The 14,437-nt window shown below is 37.2% G+C and overlaps 1 protein-coding gene across 1 annotated transcript in view; it reads right to left on the bottom strand.

Moving 5' to 3' along the window:
• The window catches only part of ACADL (acyl-CoA dehydrogenase long chain), a 45,063-nt gene that overhangs the window by 11,340 nt on the left and 19,286 nt on the right, over window positions 1–14,437 (bottom strand). Inside the window, exons 6-9 of the mRNA XM_072813564.1 lie at window positions 12,925–13,089; window positions 11,750–11,851; window positions 10,651–10,764; window positions 275–402 (exon numbers count right to left, since the gene is read on the bottom strand). Of these exons, the coding sequence (XP_072669665.1) occupies window positions 275–402; window positions 10,651–10,764; window positions 11,750–11,851; window positions 12,925–13,089 (509 nt within the window). The remainder of the gene's footprint in view (window positions 1–274; window positions 403–10,650; window positions 10,765–11,749; window positions 11,852–12,924; window positions 13,090–14,437) is intronic.

The following is a 14,437-nucleotide window of genomic DNA, read 5'->3' as shown; positions in this document are numbered from 1 at the left end:
CTTGAATGAACTCATCAGTCACCCTACTTCAGTATCTTAATATCTTATTTTCAATTGCAAGCTAAAAGTTAAATCAACTTGACTAATTTTTGGCAGATTATAAATAGGCTTAATGGGACCTTTCAGCATTTTTTTTTTAAAAAGTTGGTTCTTACTGTTAGTTTTCATTTTTACAGCCTTCTTCCTTTAAGACCCTCAAGGCGGAGTTTAAAGTTGGAAGAATTCCGTAATAGTCTGTGCAAACACCACATTTTAATTACTGAAGCACGCATACCAATATTTCGCCATGGAGGCAGTGGTGGAGTCCAGACGTTTCTTTTCATGCAGCTGGAGACAGCTGTCTACAAAAGCTCTGGTCACACAAATCTGTGTTTTTAATTCAGCTAGCTTATGCTGCACCGTCTTGAGTTTAAAGGACATGAAAGGAAAAAGAGAGCACATTTTTAGTCACCTAGCATATCAGAAATTCTATAACAGAAGATCTTTATAGCAATACAAAAGTGGAATTACCAGATTTTTTTTCTTCCTCTTAAAGAGGTATATATTAACTAAATAGCTTCAACTTAAAGCCCACTCTATTAATTGCTACGGAAATTTGTACTAAAAGATGAAAAAAAGAGATAAATACATAAATAACATCTCATGTTTTAGATTAAAACATTTAGACCACGTAAGGAAATTGCTTGAGAAACAGCACAGCTGGGGCACCTGGGTGGCTCAGCCAGTTAAGTGTCTCCTTCAGCTCAGATTATGATCTTGGGGTCCTGAGATCAAGTCCTGATCAAGTTCCCTGCTCAGCGAGGAGTCGGCTTCCCCTTTACTCTCTCTCTCTCTCTCTCAAATAAATACATAAAATCTTTGAGGAAAAAAAGAAAGAAAAATAGCATGGCTTTAATAGGTGAGCACCATCTGGTGGTACAGTCCTTTAAGTACAGCTGTTGAAAACACCTATTTATCTCCAGAATCTAAATCCACGAATAAGTCTCCTCCCCCCCCCACCTTTTTTTTTTTTTTTAATAAATTGTCTCTATTAATGAAATTAAATATACACATTTCTCTATTCTGCTTCTTTGTCTTGGAGTAAAATAACAAGCTGGAGACAGCATTAAAATATTTATTAGACATTATTTTATGTTATAAAGTATTTTTAAAGATTTATTTTTTAAATTTTTTATTTCATTTATTCATGAAAGACACACAGAGAGAGGCAAAGACATAGGCAGAGGGAGAAGCAGGCTCCCCATGGGGAGCCCGATGGGGGACCTGATCCCAGTACCCCAGGGTCACGACCTGAGCCAAAGGCAGTTGCTCGTTCAACCCCTGAGCCATGAAATCCCTATATTACAAAGTATTTAATCTAGATCTATAGAATGTAGTAGAATAACAGCATCAGAGCACTCAAGAGATCAAAGTCCAGTAACCTCCAACCTCTTTCATCTCTCTTTGCCCTCCCTCTTATTCCTCTCAATAGCTAGCCTTTACCTTGAACTGAATAATCTGGAATGGCCAATGTTAATATTTTATACTTTTTCCTGCTGGCCGTAGACAACCTATTACTAGCCTTCAATATCAATCTCTATTCTTAAATGTTTTTGACTGTTTTCATTTTAATCGAAGTTCTTACATTCCAGATTTTTGGCTCTTAACCTGGAATTCCGAGTTTTTATCTGGTCTCTTTGGTACCAACTCTTAAACCTCCTTCAGGAAACTGGCTTGGATTTGATATACTAGTCTTCCAACTTTGGGTAGCCCCCTGAAATACACCCCATTCTAGTTGGCCTCTTAGGTTCAAGGCCCAGTTATGGTCAACTGGCTGTCTTCCTTGTGGAAATCCAGATAAAGGCATGGAAGTTAGTGACAAAGATGGCACTGTTTAATTCAAACTAGAAATTAATGTGTCCTGCCTATGCACTGGCGAGTTCAAAGCCATGAGTGAGTCCCCAAGAGGAAGGCTCTAGGGACCAGATTCTCAAGAGGATGCTGGCCCTGCCATTCCTACTGGTATAGCTCAAATAACAAAATTTAACCTTTTAGCATCACTGTGGTGGGAACAGTTTGGGTGCTTTCCATTTCTAGAAAAGAGAAGAAAAGGAATATAATAAGACCCAGGACCAGGCAAGACCTGAGTGCCAGGAGGAGTAGGAGCTCTGAACGGAGAGATTCCTCAGAGATGTATCAATATAACTACTATGCCAATGAAAAACCCAACTTCTGGAGGGTATTATGCTGAGTGAAATAAGTCAATCGGAGAAGGACAAACATTATATGTTCTCATTCATTTGGGGAATATAAATAATAGTGAAAGGGAATATAAGGGAAGGGAGAAGTAATGTGTGGGAAATATAAAGGGAGACAGAACGTAAAGACTGCTAACTCTGGGAAACGAACTAGGTAGGGGTGGTAGAAGGGGAGGAGGGCGGGGGGTGGGAGTGAATGGGTGACGGGCACTGGGGGTTATTCTGTATGTTGGTAAATTGAACACCAATAAAAAATAAATTAAAAAAAAAAACCCAACTTACTGCCTTTCCCTTGGCTTTATTCCATCCTGTTCTAGAAACAAACAATATGACTGGTACCTGATGGTTCCCAAACCAAGCAGTAGGAAGGTTAGCACCACACTTTTTCCACCTCTGTATCCTGGCCTCTAATCCAGAACATGCTGGGTCACATCAAAACCTTCTTCCCCTCTCACTCTTTCCCTTATGTGATCTATCTCCCTTTCTAGTCATTTGTATTTAATTAAGCTAAATCTCTACCATCTAATCAGCACCAAGTTTCCCACTGCCACCCTACATAACCAAGATTACTCACAGAAAATCAAAAGATGGAAGAAGAAATGAAAGAAAATGGGGAAATACTGTTTTATACACTGAAAACAGATGATTATATATTCATATTCCTCTAAGCTTACTCCTGGTTTAGTTCAATGACACTATAACACTTCATTTGGAAAATAAGGGAGAATCTGACAACTCTTTTTTAAAAAAATTATTTATTTTCATTTGAGAGAGAGAGAGAGACAGAAAGAGAGAGAGCATGCAGTGGGGAGGGGCAGAGGGAGAGGGAGAGAATCTCAAGCAGACTCCTCACTGGGAGCAAAGTCCAATGCAGGGCTTGATCCCAAGACCCTGAGATCATGACCCAAGCTGAAATCAAGTGTCAGATACCCAACCAACTGGGCCACCCAGGCACCACGAGAATCTGACAATTCTTAAGATAATTTTGCCTTCTCTCCACTGTGATGGCACACTTGAGACCTTATACACTATTTACATTGTGAGAGAATCAAGATCTCTAAGCCCAATTCTCTCACATGACAGCTATTTCTCTAGGAATGCTGGGAAGTTCCAGAAGCTGAAGTTAAATTTTAGACCAAGATGGGCTCATTTAGAATTCTTGCTTAAATACATTTAGTGAGGTCTACAGGTTTAAAGAAATTAATGCCTCCAAGAATACATAATTTACTCTCTAGGGATAAAGAGATTAAATATTTACATATTCTTGGCATCACATTGGGTGCTACTATACAGATTATGTCTTGGCTCTTCACTGCAGATATTGCCTCATGCTTTCAGAAATTATTCTGTAATGGATGGTGGCGAATAATTGTACCACACATTATTAACAAAGTGCTTTTTGTGAATGATCAACACACTTATAGTATTTTTAAATATTCATTAATAATCATTAATAGACAATACTGCAGATAGCATTTTTTTAAAAAAGATTTTATTTATTTATTAATGAAAGAGAGAGAGAGAGAGAGAGCAGCAGAGACACAGGCAGAGGGAGAAGCAGGCTCCATGCAGGGAGCCGAAGTGGGACTCGATCCCGGGTCCCCAAGATCAGGCCCTGGGCTGAAGGCAGCACTAAACCGCTGAGCCACCCGGGCTGCCCTGCAGATAGCATTTTAAAAATATCCTCGAAACTTACTGAGTGAATCAGAGTATTTTTCAGAGTTCTGAATGACATAACTCTTCGAATCACAGAATTATGGAATTGGAATATACTTTGGAGAGGTCATCTGGCCCATATTCCATTTAAACAACACCATTAATTATACTCTAATACTTTATGACTCAAATATGAAATATAATATCTTAGGTTTGCCATTTAATTTTATAGATAATTAACCCCACATTCAAGGTCTTAAGAACTGGGTAATTACTTTTTGTAGGGATGTAAAGAAGAAGTGCTATTTTTTCCCTCTCCTATTCCTTTTTGTAATATTCTGTGCTCTTAGAATCAAGAGTGTACCCATAGGAAATAACTAAAAGCTTGTCTTAGAAAAGAACATTGAATTTTTACTTCATTGCCCATGGGTGAAGGAAGTGAGGAAAGAAAAAAATCTATTGACTTTAAATTTCTGGGTAGTAAAACGAGTGTTATGAGTTAAGAGTATAGGTTCTGGAGTTACAATATCTGTGTTATCTTGGAAAATTGCTTAACCTCCTCATGCCTCAATCCCCTTATCTGTAAAATGAGGGTAAATATGATTCTTGTTATATAGAGAGTTGTGAAGAAAAAAATAAGATGATTCATTTAGCACAGTGTCTGGCACAAGGAAACAATGCAATAAATGAGTCATTATCATTATTTAATATCTGAATTTTACCATTTTACTAACCTTTGGAAAAATCATAAGATTTTATATCAAATATAGAGAGTATGAATGAAAAGAGATGAAAACACTATAATAATTACTACTTAAGTATGATTGGTCTCCCTCCTAAAAAGAGTATGATTTTTTTTTTTTTTTTTTTGTGAAATGCATCCAAGTGGTCAGAAAGGCCCCAAATATTCAAAATTCAAGGATGACAAAAAGGAAGCAAACTGAATAGTTAAATGATCAGAAAATGGCATCTGGCTAAGTATGATATGGCATTTAAAGGTCCTCTATTTCATTTTAATAACTGGAACGATAGTATACCCGGCTCTAGAATAGGAGGTGTAAGCAGTGTATTGGTTGTTAATCTTCCTTGAATACATTCCTAGATTGAATATGAAAATATTATTCAAAGATACTTATTTCAATAAAACAGAAAGATTAGAAGAGATATCTCAGAAATCTGAGAATATACATATTTACTCGGAAAATCATAGTAGACAGGTATCAGGAATATACTAGTGGAAGCAATGCTACTGCCACCTAGTGAGATTTTGGTAAACTATCTTTGAAAGAAGGCCATACTTTCTTTGAAAAGGATTAAAACTGTCTCCTCTCTTTTTGCTATCAAAATATATGTATTTATTTAGTATACATATTAGTAAAAGAAAATATATAGGTTTACAAGGATATAGAAAATATGCTTGACTCACTTTTTATTTTGTAATTAAAAAAATATTTATTTATTTATTTATTTGAGAGAGAGAAAGAGCATATGCACCTCTTTGGGGTGGGGAGGGCCGGAGAGAGTCTTAAGGAGACTCTGTGTTGAACATACAGCCTGACGTGGGGCTTGATCTAATGACCCTGAAATCATGACCTGAGCCAAATCCAAGAGTCAGACACTTAACCAACTGTGCCACCCATGTGCCCCAATGTTCACTTTTTTCATAATAGGGCTAAAGGCACGAAACTTGTGGTGGTTGGATTTCAGAAGCAAAAGCTATCACAGGAATACCTTGTTTTCTTGCTCTTTGCCTTATTGCGCTTTGCAGATGTTGCATTTTTTTTTTTACATCTTGAAGGTTTATGGTGACGCTGTATTGACCAAGTCTAGAGGTGCCATCTTTCCAACAGCATTTGCTCACTTTGTGTCTCTGTGTCATATTTTGGTAATTCTCTATTTCAAAATTTTTCAATATTATTATATTTGTTATGGTTATCAGCGATCTTTGATGTTGTTATTCTTCTTGTTCTGAACTACCACAAACCACGCCCATGTAAGATGGTCAACTTAATCATTAAATGTGTCACTCCATTGACCAGTCATTCCCCCATATCTCTCCCTCTCCTTGAGCCTCCTTATTCCCTAAGATGCAAAAATACTGTAATAAGACCAACTAATAACCCTACAATGGTCTCTAAATGTCCAAGTGAAAGGAGTCACATGCCTCTCATTTTAAATCAAAAGCTAGAAATGATTAAGCTTATGAGGAAGGTATGTCAAAAGCCAAGATAGGCTGAAAGTTACGGTTCTTATGCCAGTTAGCCAAGCTGAGAATGCAAAAGTAAAGTTCTTGAAGGAAATTAAAAGTGCTCCTCCAGAGAACATGTGAGTGATAAAAAAGTGAAACAGCCTTATTGCTGATATAGAAAAGTTTCAGTGGTTTGGATAAAAGATCAAACCAGCCACAACATTTCCTTATGACAAAACCAAATCCAGGGGAAGGCCCTAACTCTCCTCAATTCTATGAAAACTGAGAGCAGTGAGAAATTTAAAGAAGTATGAAGTTGGCAGAGGTTGCATCATGTGTGAAGCAGCAAGTGCTGATGCAGAAGCTGCAGTAGGTTATCCAGAAATTCCAGCTAAGATAATGAACAAAGACTAACCACACTAACCAACAGATCTTCAGAGTAGATGAACCAGCCTTACATTACAAGAAGATGCCTCTATGACCCTCACAGCTAGAAAGGAGAAGTCAATGCCTGGCTTCAAAGCTTTGAAGGATAGGTTGACTTACTTGCTGGGGGTTTATGCAGCTGGTAATTTTAAGTTGGAGCCAATGCTCATTGGACATTCTGAAAATCCTAGGGTCCTTGAATTGTGCTAAATCTACTCTGCCTATGTTCTAGAACTGGAACAACTAAGCCTGGATAACAGCACATCTGTTTACATCATCAATGATTTATCAAATATGTTAAGGCCACTGCTGAAATCTAGCGCTCAGGAAAAAAAAAATCCCTTTCAAATATTACTGCTCGTTGACAATGTACCTGATCACCTCAGTTCTCACTGAGATGGACAATGAGAATAATGCTGTTTTCATGCCTGCTAACACATCTATTCTGCAGCCTGTGGATTAAGGAGTAATTTTGACTTTCAAGTTGTAGTATTTAAGAAACACATATCGTAAGGCTTTAGCTGCCATAGATAGTGGAACATTCATGATTCATAGAAAGAGGTTTAAATATCAACATTAATGGGAGTTTTAGAAGAAGCTGATTCTAGCTCTCACAGATAACTTTGAGGGAGTCAAGACTTCAGTGGAGAAAGTAACTGAGGATGTGGTAGGAATAGAGAACTAGAATCAGAAGTAGAGCCTGAAGATGGGATTAAATTGCTGCAATTTTATAATGAACTTTAACAGAGGAGGAGTTGCTTCTTACAGATGAACAAAAAAGTGGTTTTCTAGAGATGGAATCTACTGGTAAAGACTGTGGAAATGACAACAAAAGATTCAGAATATTACATAAACTTAGTTGACAAAGCAGCAGCAGGATTTGAGAGGATTGATTCTAATTTTGAAAGAAGTTCTACAGTGGATAAAATTCTATCAAACAGCATTGCATGCTATAGAGAAATTGTTTGTTGAAGGAAGAGTCAATGGATGTGGCAAAGTTCATTGTTGTCTTAAAAAAAAAAATGGCACAGCCACCCAACCTTTAGCAACCACCACCCTGATCAGTTAGCAGCCATCAACACTGAGGCAAGACCATTCATCATCAAAAAGAATACCACTCCCTTAAGGCTAGATGATGGCTAGCATTTTTAGCAATACAGTATTTTTTAACAAAAGTATGCACACCTTTTAGTTTTTTTAATTTTTTTTTTTACGTTTTTATTTATTTATGATAGTCACACAGAGAGAGAGAGAGAGAGAGAGAGAGGCAGAGACACAGGCAGAGGGAGAAGCAGGCTCCATGTACCGGGAGCCCGACGTGGGACTCGATCCGGGATCTCCAGGATCGCGCCCTGGGCCAAAGGCAGGCGCCAAACCGCTGCGCCACCCAGGGATCCCCTTGTAGTTTTTTTTTTAAGATTTATTTATTTGAGAGAGAGAGAGAGTGTGCATGCCCAGGCAAGGGGTAGAGGGAGAAGGAGAAAGAGTCTTAGGTAGACCCCACACTGAGTGCAGAGCCCCAGCAGGGCTCGATCTCATGACCCTGAGATCAGACCTGAGCAGAAACCAAGAGTCAGATGCTTAACTAACTGCACCACCCAGGTGTCCCTTATGTATGTATAATTTTTAGACATAATGCTGTTGCACACTTAATAGACTACAGTATAGTGAAAACCTAACTTTTATATGCACTGGGAAAGCAAAAAATTCATTAGACTTGCTTTATTGAAATATTCTGGAACAGAATCAGCAATATCTTCTAAGTATGCCTATAATGCACTTTGGGTAAAGTTCAGAAAGTCACAGAGTAATACCACTTCATATTGCTAGGAGCCTACAGTGTGTATTTTCAGAATCACACCTATGAAATGACATTTCAGCATACAACCTTTAGAAGGCAATCAATACATATTTGCTCAGTGAGACCAAAAGGAATAAATTATGTATATCACTATTTCTCAAAGGGAGAATATCAGCATTTTGAGTGAGACAATTGGTTGCTACACAAAACTATCTGTGAAGTATTGCACATTTAACAAACCTGGCTTCCAGAGCACTAAATACCAACTATACCCCCCTATTGGTATGTACCCCACTTCCTGACAATTCTAAATGCCTGGGGGGAAGAGGGCATTCACTGAGAATCACTGTGATGTATAAATTAATGATATGCAAATGAAAAGGAATATAAAATATAAAGCCCTTACTCTAAAGGAAATCACAATTTAGGCAAGTCAAATCATGCCATTTTCAAAAATATTTTCTAAAGTGTATGCCTCATTTTAGATTGAGATTCAGAACAACTACTTTTAGATCTGTATGCCAATAAGAAAGTTAGGATATAAAGAAGTTTTTTTCAGAATGGAAAAAGTTAACACTTTTTAACATACAGGTAGCACATAATTCTCAAAACGGCCTGGGATAGGTCCAGACCAGAAGCAAGAAGTGGATAAAAAGGTTCCCTTCACTGGAACAAAATGCAGGAAGACATTATGTAAAGGAAAAAATAGCAAACTTCAGGGAATGGTTACTTTGTCAGGCAATATTCTGAGCACTCTGAATGTATCATCTAATCCTCACAGCACTTCTATAAGGTAGCTACAGATATTATTCACACCTTGCAAATGAGAAAGAGATGGAGATACAAGTAGCTGAGCTAGGGCTTAGCCATGCCTGAAGTTAATTTATGTAATGCTGGTCCTAAAAAGCTACCAAAGTGTGTCATCTCTGCCATGTCCTTTATAAAGGCCATCATCTAATAGGTCATTCCACTTCAGACTGTTCAAGAAGATTTCCAACTCCAGGTTTTTTGCTGGTAAAATGTTTAACCAATTTTATGACTGCTTTGTTTATAAACCATTTAAGAAGAAACTAGATTCTAATATTTGATTGGCATGGTTAGTGATTATGGCCACTATGTGCTGAATTCTTTGGCAAATACCTTAAAGTTCCTTGCAAAACACAACCTTAAATGTGTTTAATCATCCACCTTCTATGTGCTTGATCCTGGATAGCTAAACTCTTCTAGTAAATCTAATATACAAAAAAGCAGAAGGTACTACTATAAACCCATGATCATAACCTCAGCTGAGTCCTCAATACTGCTAGCAGCCTTACTGTATTTTCCAAAATGGTTCGGTCTCAGTTTGCAGGGGTATTTCAAATCTTCCTCTCCTTGGGCACCTCCGTGACCCTTTGACTCACCTGTTTTTCAAGCACTGAGTCTCCCTATATTATGTAAGGGAAATGGAAGCCTTCATAAAAGAGCTTTTGCAACTTTCTACCAACAGAGCTAAGTATCTGACTGAACCCATACCCATCCTTTCCTCTTTTCTTCCTGTTACAATAGAGGAAACACATCTCTGCTGTAAGGGTGGGAAGGCCTGTCTTACCTGGGCTTTGGCACCCACATCCTAACACTTTCTCAAATATCATATGCAGTTGATTACCTTCTTCATATCTACAATCCTTCCCTCTTAACTAAATCCTTTCTCTGGGTATTAAAATATGCTTCCAGCATTCTCATCCTAATAATAATAACAAAAACTTAGTAATCTCCAAATATGCCATTTGACCCCAAATTCTGCCCCTGCCCTGTATCCTCTTTCTACCCGCTAGTAATCATCTTTCTCTTAACTATCATTCACAGCCAAACTCGGGGAAGAGTTGCCTGCTATTAGTATCTTTCCTTCCCCCCATTTCCATTTACTCCTCTCCCCACTCTCGTCTGGCACCACTCAACTATAATCCATTAATGGCTCCCAAGAAAGAATCTATCACTATGCCCAGTGGGCTCTCTTGACCTTCATTTTGGTTTCCCTCTAAGCGTCTCTGGCCCCACTCCTGCCTACTTGAAACCATCTTTCCTCTTGGCTTCTGTGACACTACTTGCTTGATTTGTTTTTTTCTTTCTAGCCATTCATTCTCTGTTATCTTTGTAGGTTCTTCCCCTCCTACTCCACTTTTAAATCCTGCATTTTTCTCAGGACTCTGTCCTAGGATCTCTTCTTGTCTTACTCTCTACCTTTTCTCTTCAACAGTGTCACCCACTTTCATGGATCCTAATACTATCTCTATGACAATTACTCCATATTAATATTTAGATTGATGCCACTTAATACTAAACTATGACAACAAGCTTACCTGAATATGTGCAACTTTTTTCCCAAAAACATTTCTCTCTTTAACGTAATTCCTGGTTTCTTCAAACATGAATTCACTGCCTGAAATTCCCAACTCAGCAATCAGTAGCCTCTCCTATAACCCAGAATTAGGTGTTAAGCATCATTCTAATTCCACAAGTGATTTTCACATGACTTCAATGATAACAAATCTCATAAATAATCTTTATGAAACTCCTAAAAATTAATTTATTTCTTAATTCTATAAGAAAATGCTCCTATAGAGATTTCTAAGAATATTTTGACATATCCATAACAATTCTCTAAAACGCATCATTTATTTTTATAAATGATTGTCTTTACTACATATAGACATATACATAATTTATTTAATCCTTTCTTCTCATCATTCATCTATGAGAAAAGAAATACGAAATTGTTGATTTCTATTTACTGATTTCTGCACAATACATATCCTAATAGGCCTGTGGAAATCAACACTTGAAAAGGTAAATTCTATTAGTGCAAAAGAACCCACAGTCAGTTTAAATTCATCTTGCTGGTGATTTCTGTATTCTATTTCTGTGGCAGTGTTCCCAGCCTTGTCCCCAATTTCATGTTTAACCCAGGCTGTGGCAGTCACTGGGCAAATGCACCTATCCTCATATTCTGGCATGTGAGGCTCAATGATTGTTCAGCTAGCACACTCCAAAAACAGAGATGTGAAGGCTGACCTCATGGTCTATGAACTCAACAACTTTCCCCTTCGATTCTCAGGTATAAAAAAGTCCTGCCAAATGTTTTGGCTGACAGTTCCTTATAAGGAGCTAAGAATTCTTGACTTGTAGTTAAGAAGCTAAAATCATCCTAAAAAGGTATTACAACCCTCACTCCCTAATTTCCCTACTCACTTATAAGCTTTGATTGGATATCCCTGAGTTTAGTTATTTACTTATCTAGCCTACAAACTCAGGTTTTGTTTTGTATTGTTTTACAACTTTAAGTTATACTCAAATGATTGGCTATATCAGCAGTTTTATATACATGAATTTATATAGTTCTATGTTATTTTATTCTAATTCATTTGCTAATTAAAAGATGGAATCTTTAATAATTCTGACCTGTGGAAGCTCTTGCATGAGGTAATAGAAACCTCTATTCTCTTCTCCAAGTAGGGCACTAGCTGGCAACCGTACATCTTCAAAGAATAATTCTGAAGTATCCTAAGGGATCATACAATTAAATATAGAATTATTTCATTAAATCTCCAAAAAAACCAACAAGGCAATTATTATTTCCACTTAAGAAAACAAAAACAAGGGATCCCTGGGTGGCACAGCGGTTTAGCGCCTGCCTTTGGCCCAGGGCGCGATACTGGAGACCCGGGATCGAATCCCACGTCAGGCTCCCGGTGTATGGAGCCTGCTTCTCCCTCTGCCTATGTCTCTGCCTCTCTCTCTCTCTCTGTGTGTGTGACTATCATAAATAAATGAAAAAATAAAAAAATAAAACAAAAAAGAAAACAAAAACAAGAACAAAACAAACTGGAAGCCAAGTTGGAGTGGTTAATGACTACAATGAGTAGGTGGTAAACCAGGGATTCAAACCCAGATTCATCTGGTTCCAAAAACTTGTGGCTTTCTTACTGCAATACACTGTCATTCTTTTCTTTTTTAAATATTTTTTATTTATTAGAGACACATGCACACAGAAAGAGAGAGAGAAAGAGGCAGAGGGAGAAGCAGGCTCCATGCTGGGACTTGATCCCGGGTCTCCAGGATCACACCCTGGGCTGAAGGTGGCGCTAAACCGCTGAGCCACCAGGGCTGCCCATACACTGTCATTCTAACTCCAATCTTGTTCAATCTTGTCCAGTACTGTATATACCTAGAGTTAGGGGTTTCTAATGCATATGAAGTAAAACATGTTTTTCTTTTTGGTAATGAAAAAACTACCAGATAATTATCAAGTAATAGAAAAATATTTTCTGCTCTTATTTCATAATTTTCTGCAACCAATTTCATAGAAAGTCTATTAGCATACAATTAATTGTCATTTCTGAAGCAGAAATTCAAAATACCCTAAAATACCTACTTCTGTTACTGAATGGAAAGAGATAAAGCTAGATAAATGGAACAAATATCTCTTACCATTTCTGAAAAGCATATTTTAGGAATCTGATATAAGAATGTATGACTTGATATACACATATCAAACCTATAGAACTGCATAATTCTATAAGGCATAATTTAGTAAACTCAATTATTTATAATTAATAATTTATATTGTAACTTACCTGGGCTTTTAGTCCCATTTTCTGTAGCTTTTTTCCCTTGATAAATCCTTTCATTCCATTTTCCACCAGAAAAAGGCTAATGCCATGGGCAAGAGAGTGAGCTTCACGATTTGTGACTGCCACTACTATCACAACGTCACATAGCCACCCATTGCTTATGAATACCTGTAAACCCCAAATATACTGTGATACTCCACAATAAATCAGGTCTATGCATAAGTCATGATTGGAGGAAAGTATACTCAAGAAGACTAAACCAGACAAGACATGCTTTATGCCTCTCTTTGTATTCTACTCAAGTCTCTGCAGTGTTAATAGCCTACATGAAGTTGTTAAAGAGTACAGGAAAAACAACATAATGCTTCAAAGAATGAACCCAGTACATTTTCATTCCACAATTAATACTATAAATAATAATGAACAAAGCTTATTATGTCCTTTCCAAATTAAAACAAAATTATCTACAAAAACGATAAACTGTATTTTAGAAAGAAGTTGCAGATAAGAAAAAGGAATCTGTTCTAAATGGCACTATACTATTAAAAAATAATGTTCTAAAATCCACATGCTGTACATACAAATAATGGGAATAAACCAATTATACTAGTGTTGTCTACATGACAGCATGTGAAGGGGGACATGGTTTTAAGTGAGACAACCAAAGACCTTCAATATCTCTCTGTACAAGGAGCTGCTGCTCCTATTCATATACCTACCGTCAGTGCCTAGAATAGGGTTTGGCATATAGAAGGCCTTCAAGGATGTTTGTTGAATAAATGAGAAAAATGTATTCCTGAAAGAAAAGTTCTATACATCATGGCAAACATCATTTTTCTGTAATGTTGCTCCATTACACCACTTGCTCAAAAACCTTCCAGGTCTCCCAGTTTTATACTTTTCTAAGATAATAATGACCATCTGTGTAGGTGCCACAGCTGAATTGCCAAAATAGTGCTGTTTTGTTTGTTTTGAATCATGTGTCCAGGGATTAGTGCCTATATGCTCTAAATCCTTGGCCTCAGACATGTGTAAACATATGTCTTTTATTATTACAGATAAAAGACAAGGGAAGGAGGGAACTGTTTAGAGAGCAAAAACTGTTCACTTTAACACTGACTTCAATTTGGTTAAATCGAATGGAGTTCTCCAATGGCTTTTCTTGGACATAATTACAGGAAAAGGTTAAAAGAATCTGAACTATTTCTGCAATAGTCTGACAGAAGGTGAGTATTTGCAGCATGACCAATCTCATTTTTTTAAAAATAAAATTATAACATAATTTCCTTTGTAAGGGCTTTATCAATTTCTTTTCTAATCAACAGTCAAAAATTTTAATAGGGTTGGGATTATCCCAACTGAGGGCCATCATTTTTTATTTTTTGGTATTGAATGCTCTTAACATAAGCTCATTGTACATGTTACATAGATGGTATATTGTGATAAAGAAAAAGGAAAAAAATCCTCCATGGGTCATCCATATAGAGAGCATTACGAATTTCCTTTCTGGTCTTTT

This window comes from Canis lupus, chromosome 36, assembly GCF_048164855.1.
Source record: "Canis lupus baileyi chromosome 36, mCanLup2.hap1, whole genome shotgun sequence".
NCBI lineage: Eukaryota > Metazoa > Chordata > Mammalia > Carnivora > Canidae > Canis > Canis lupus.
Note: the sequence above shows the minus strand (reverse complement) of the source record. Positions and strands in the feature narration are given on the sequence as shown.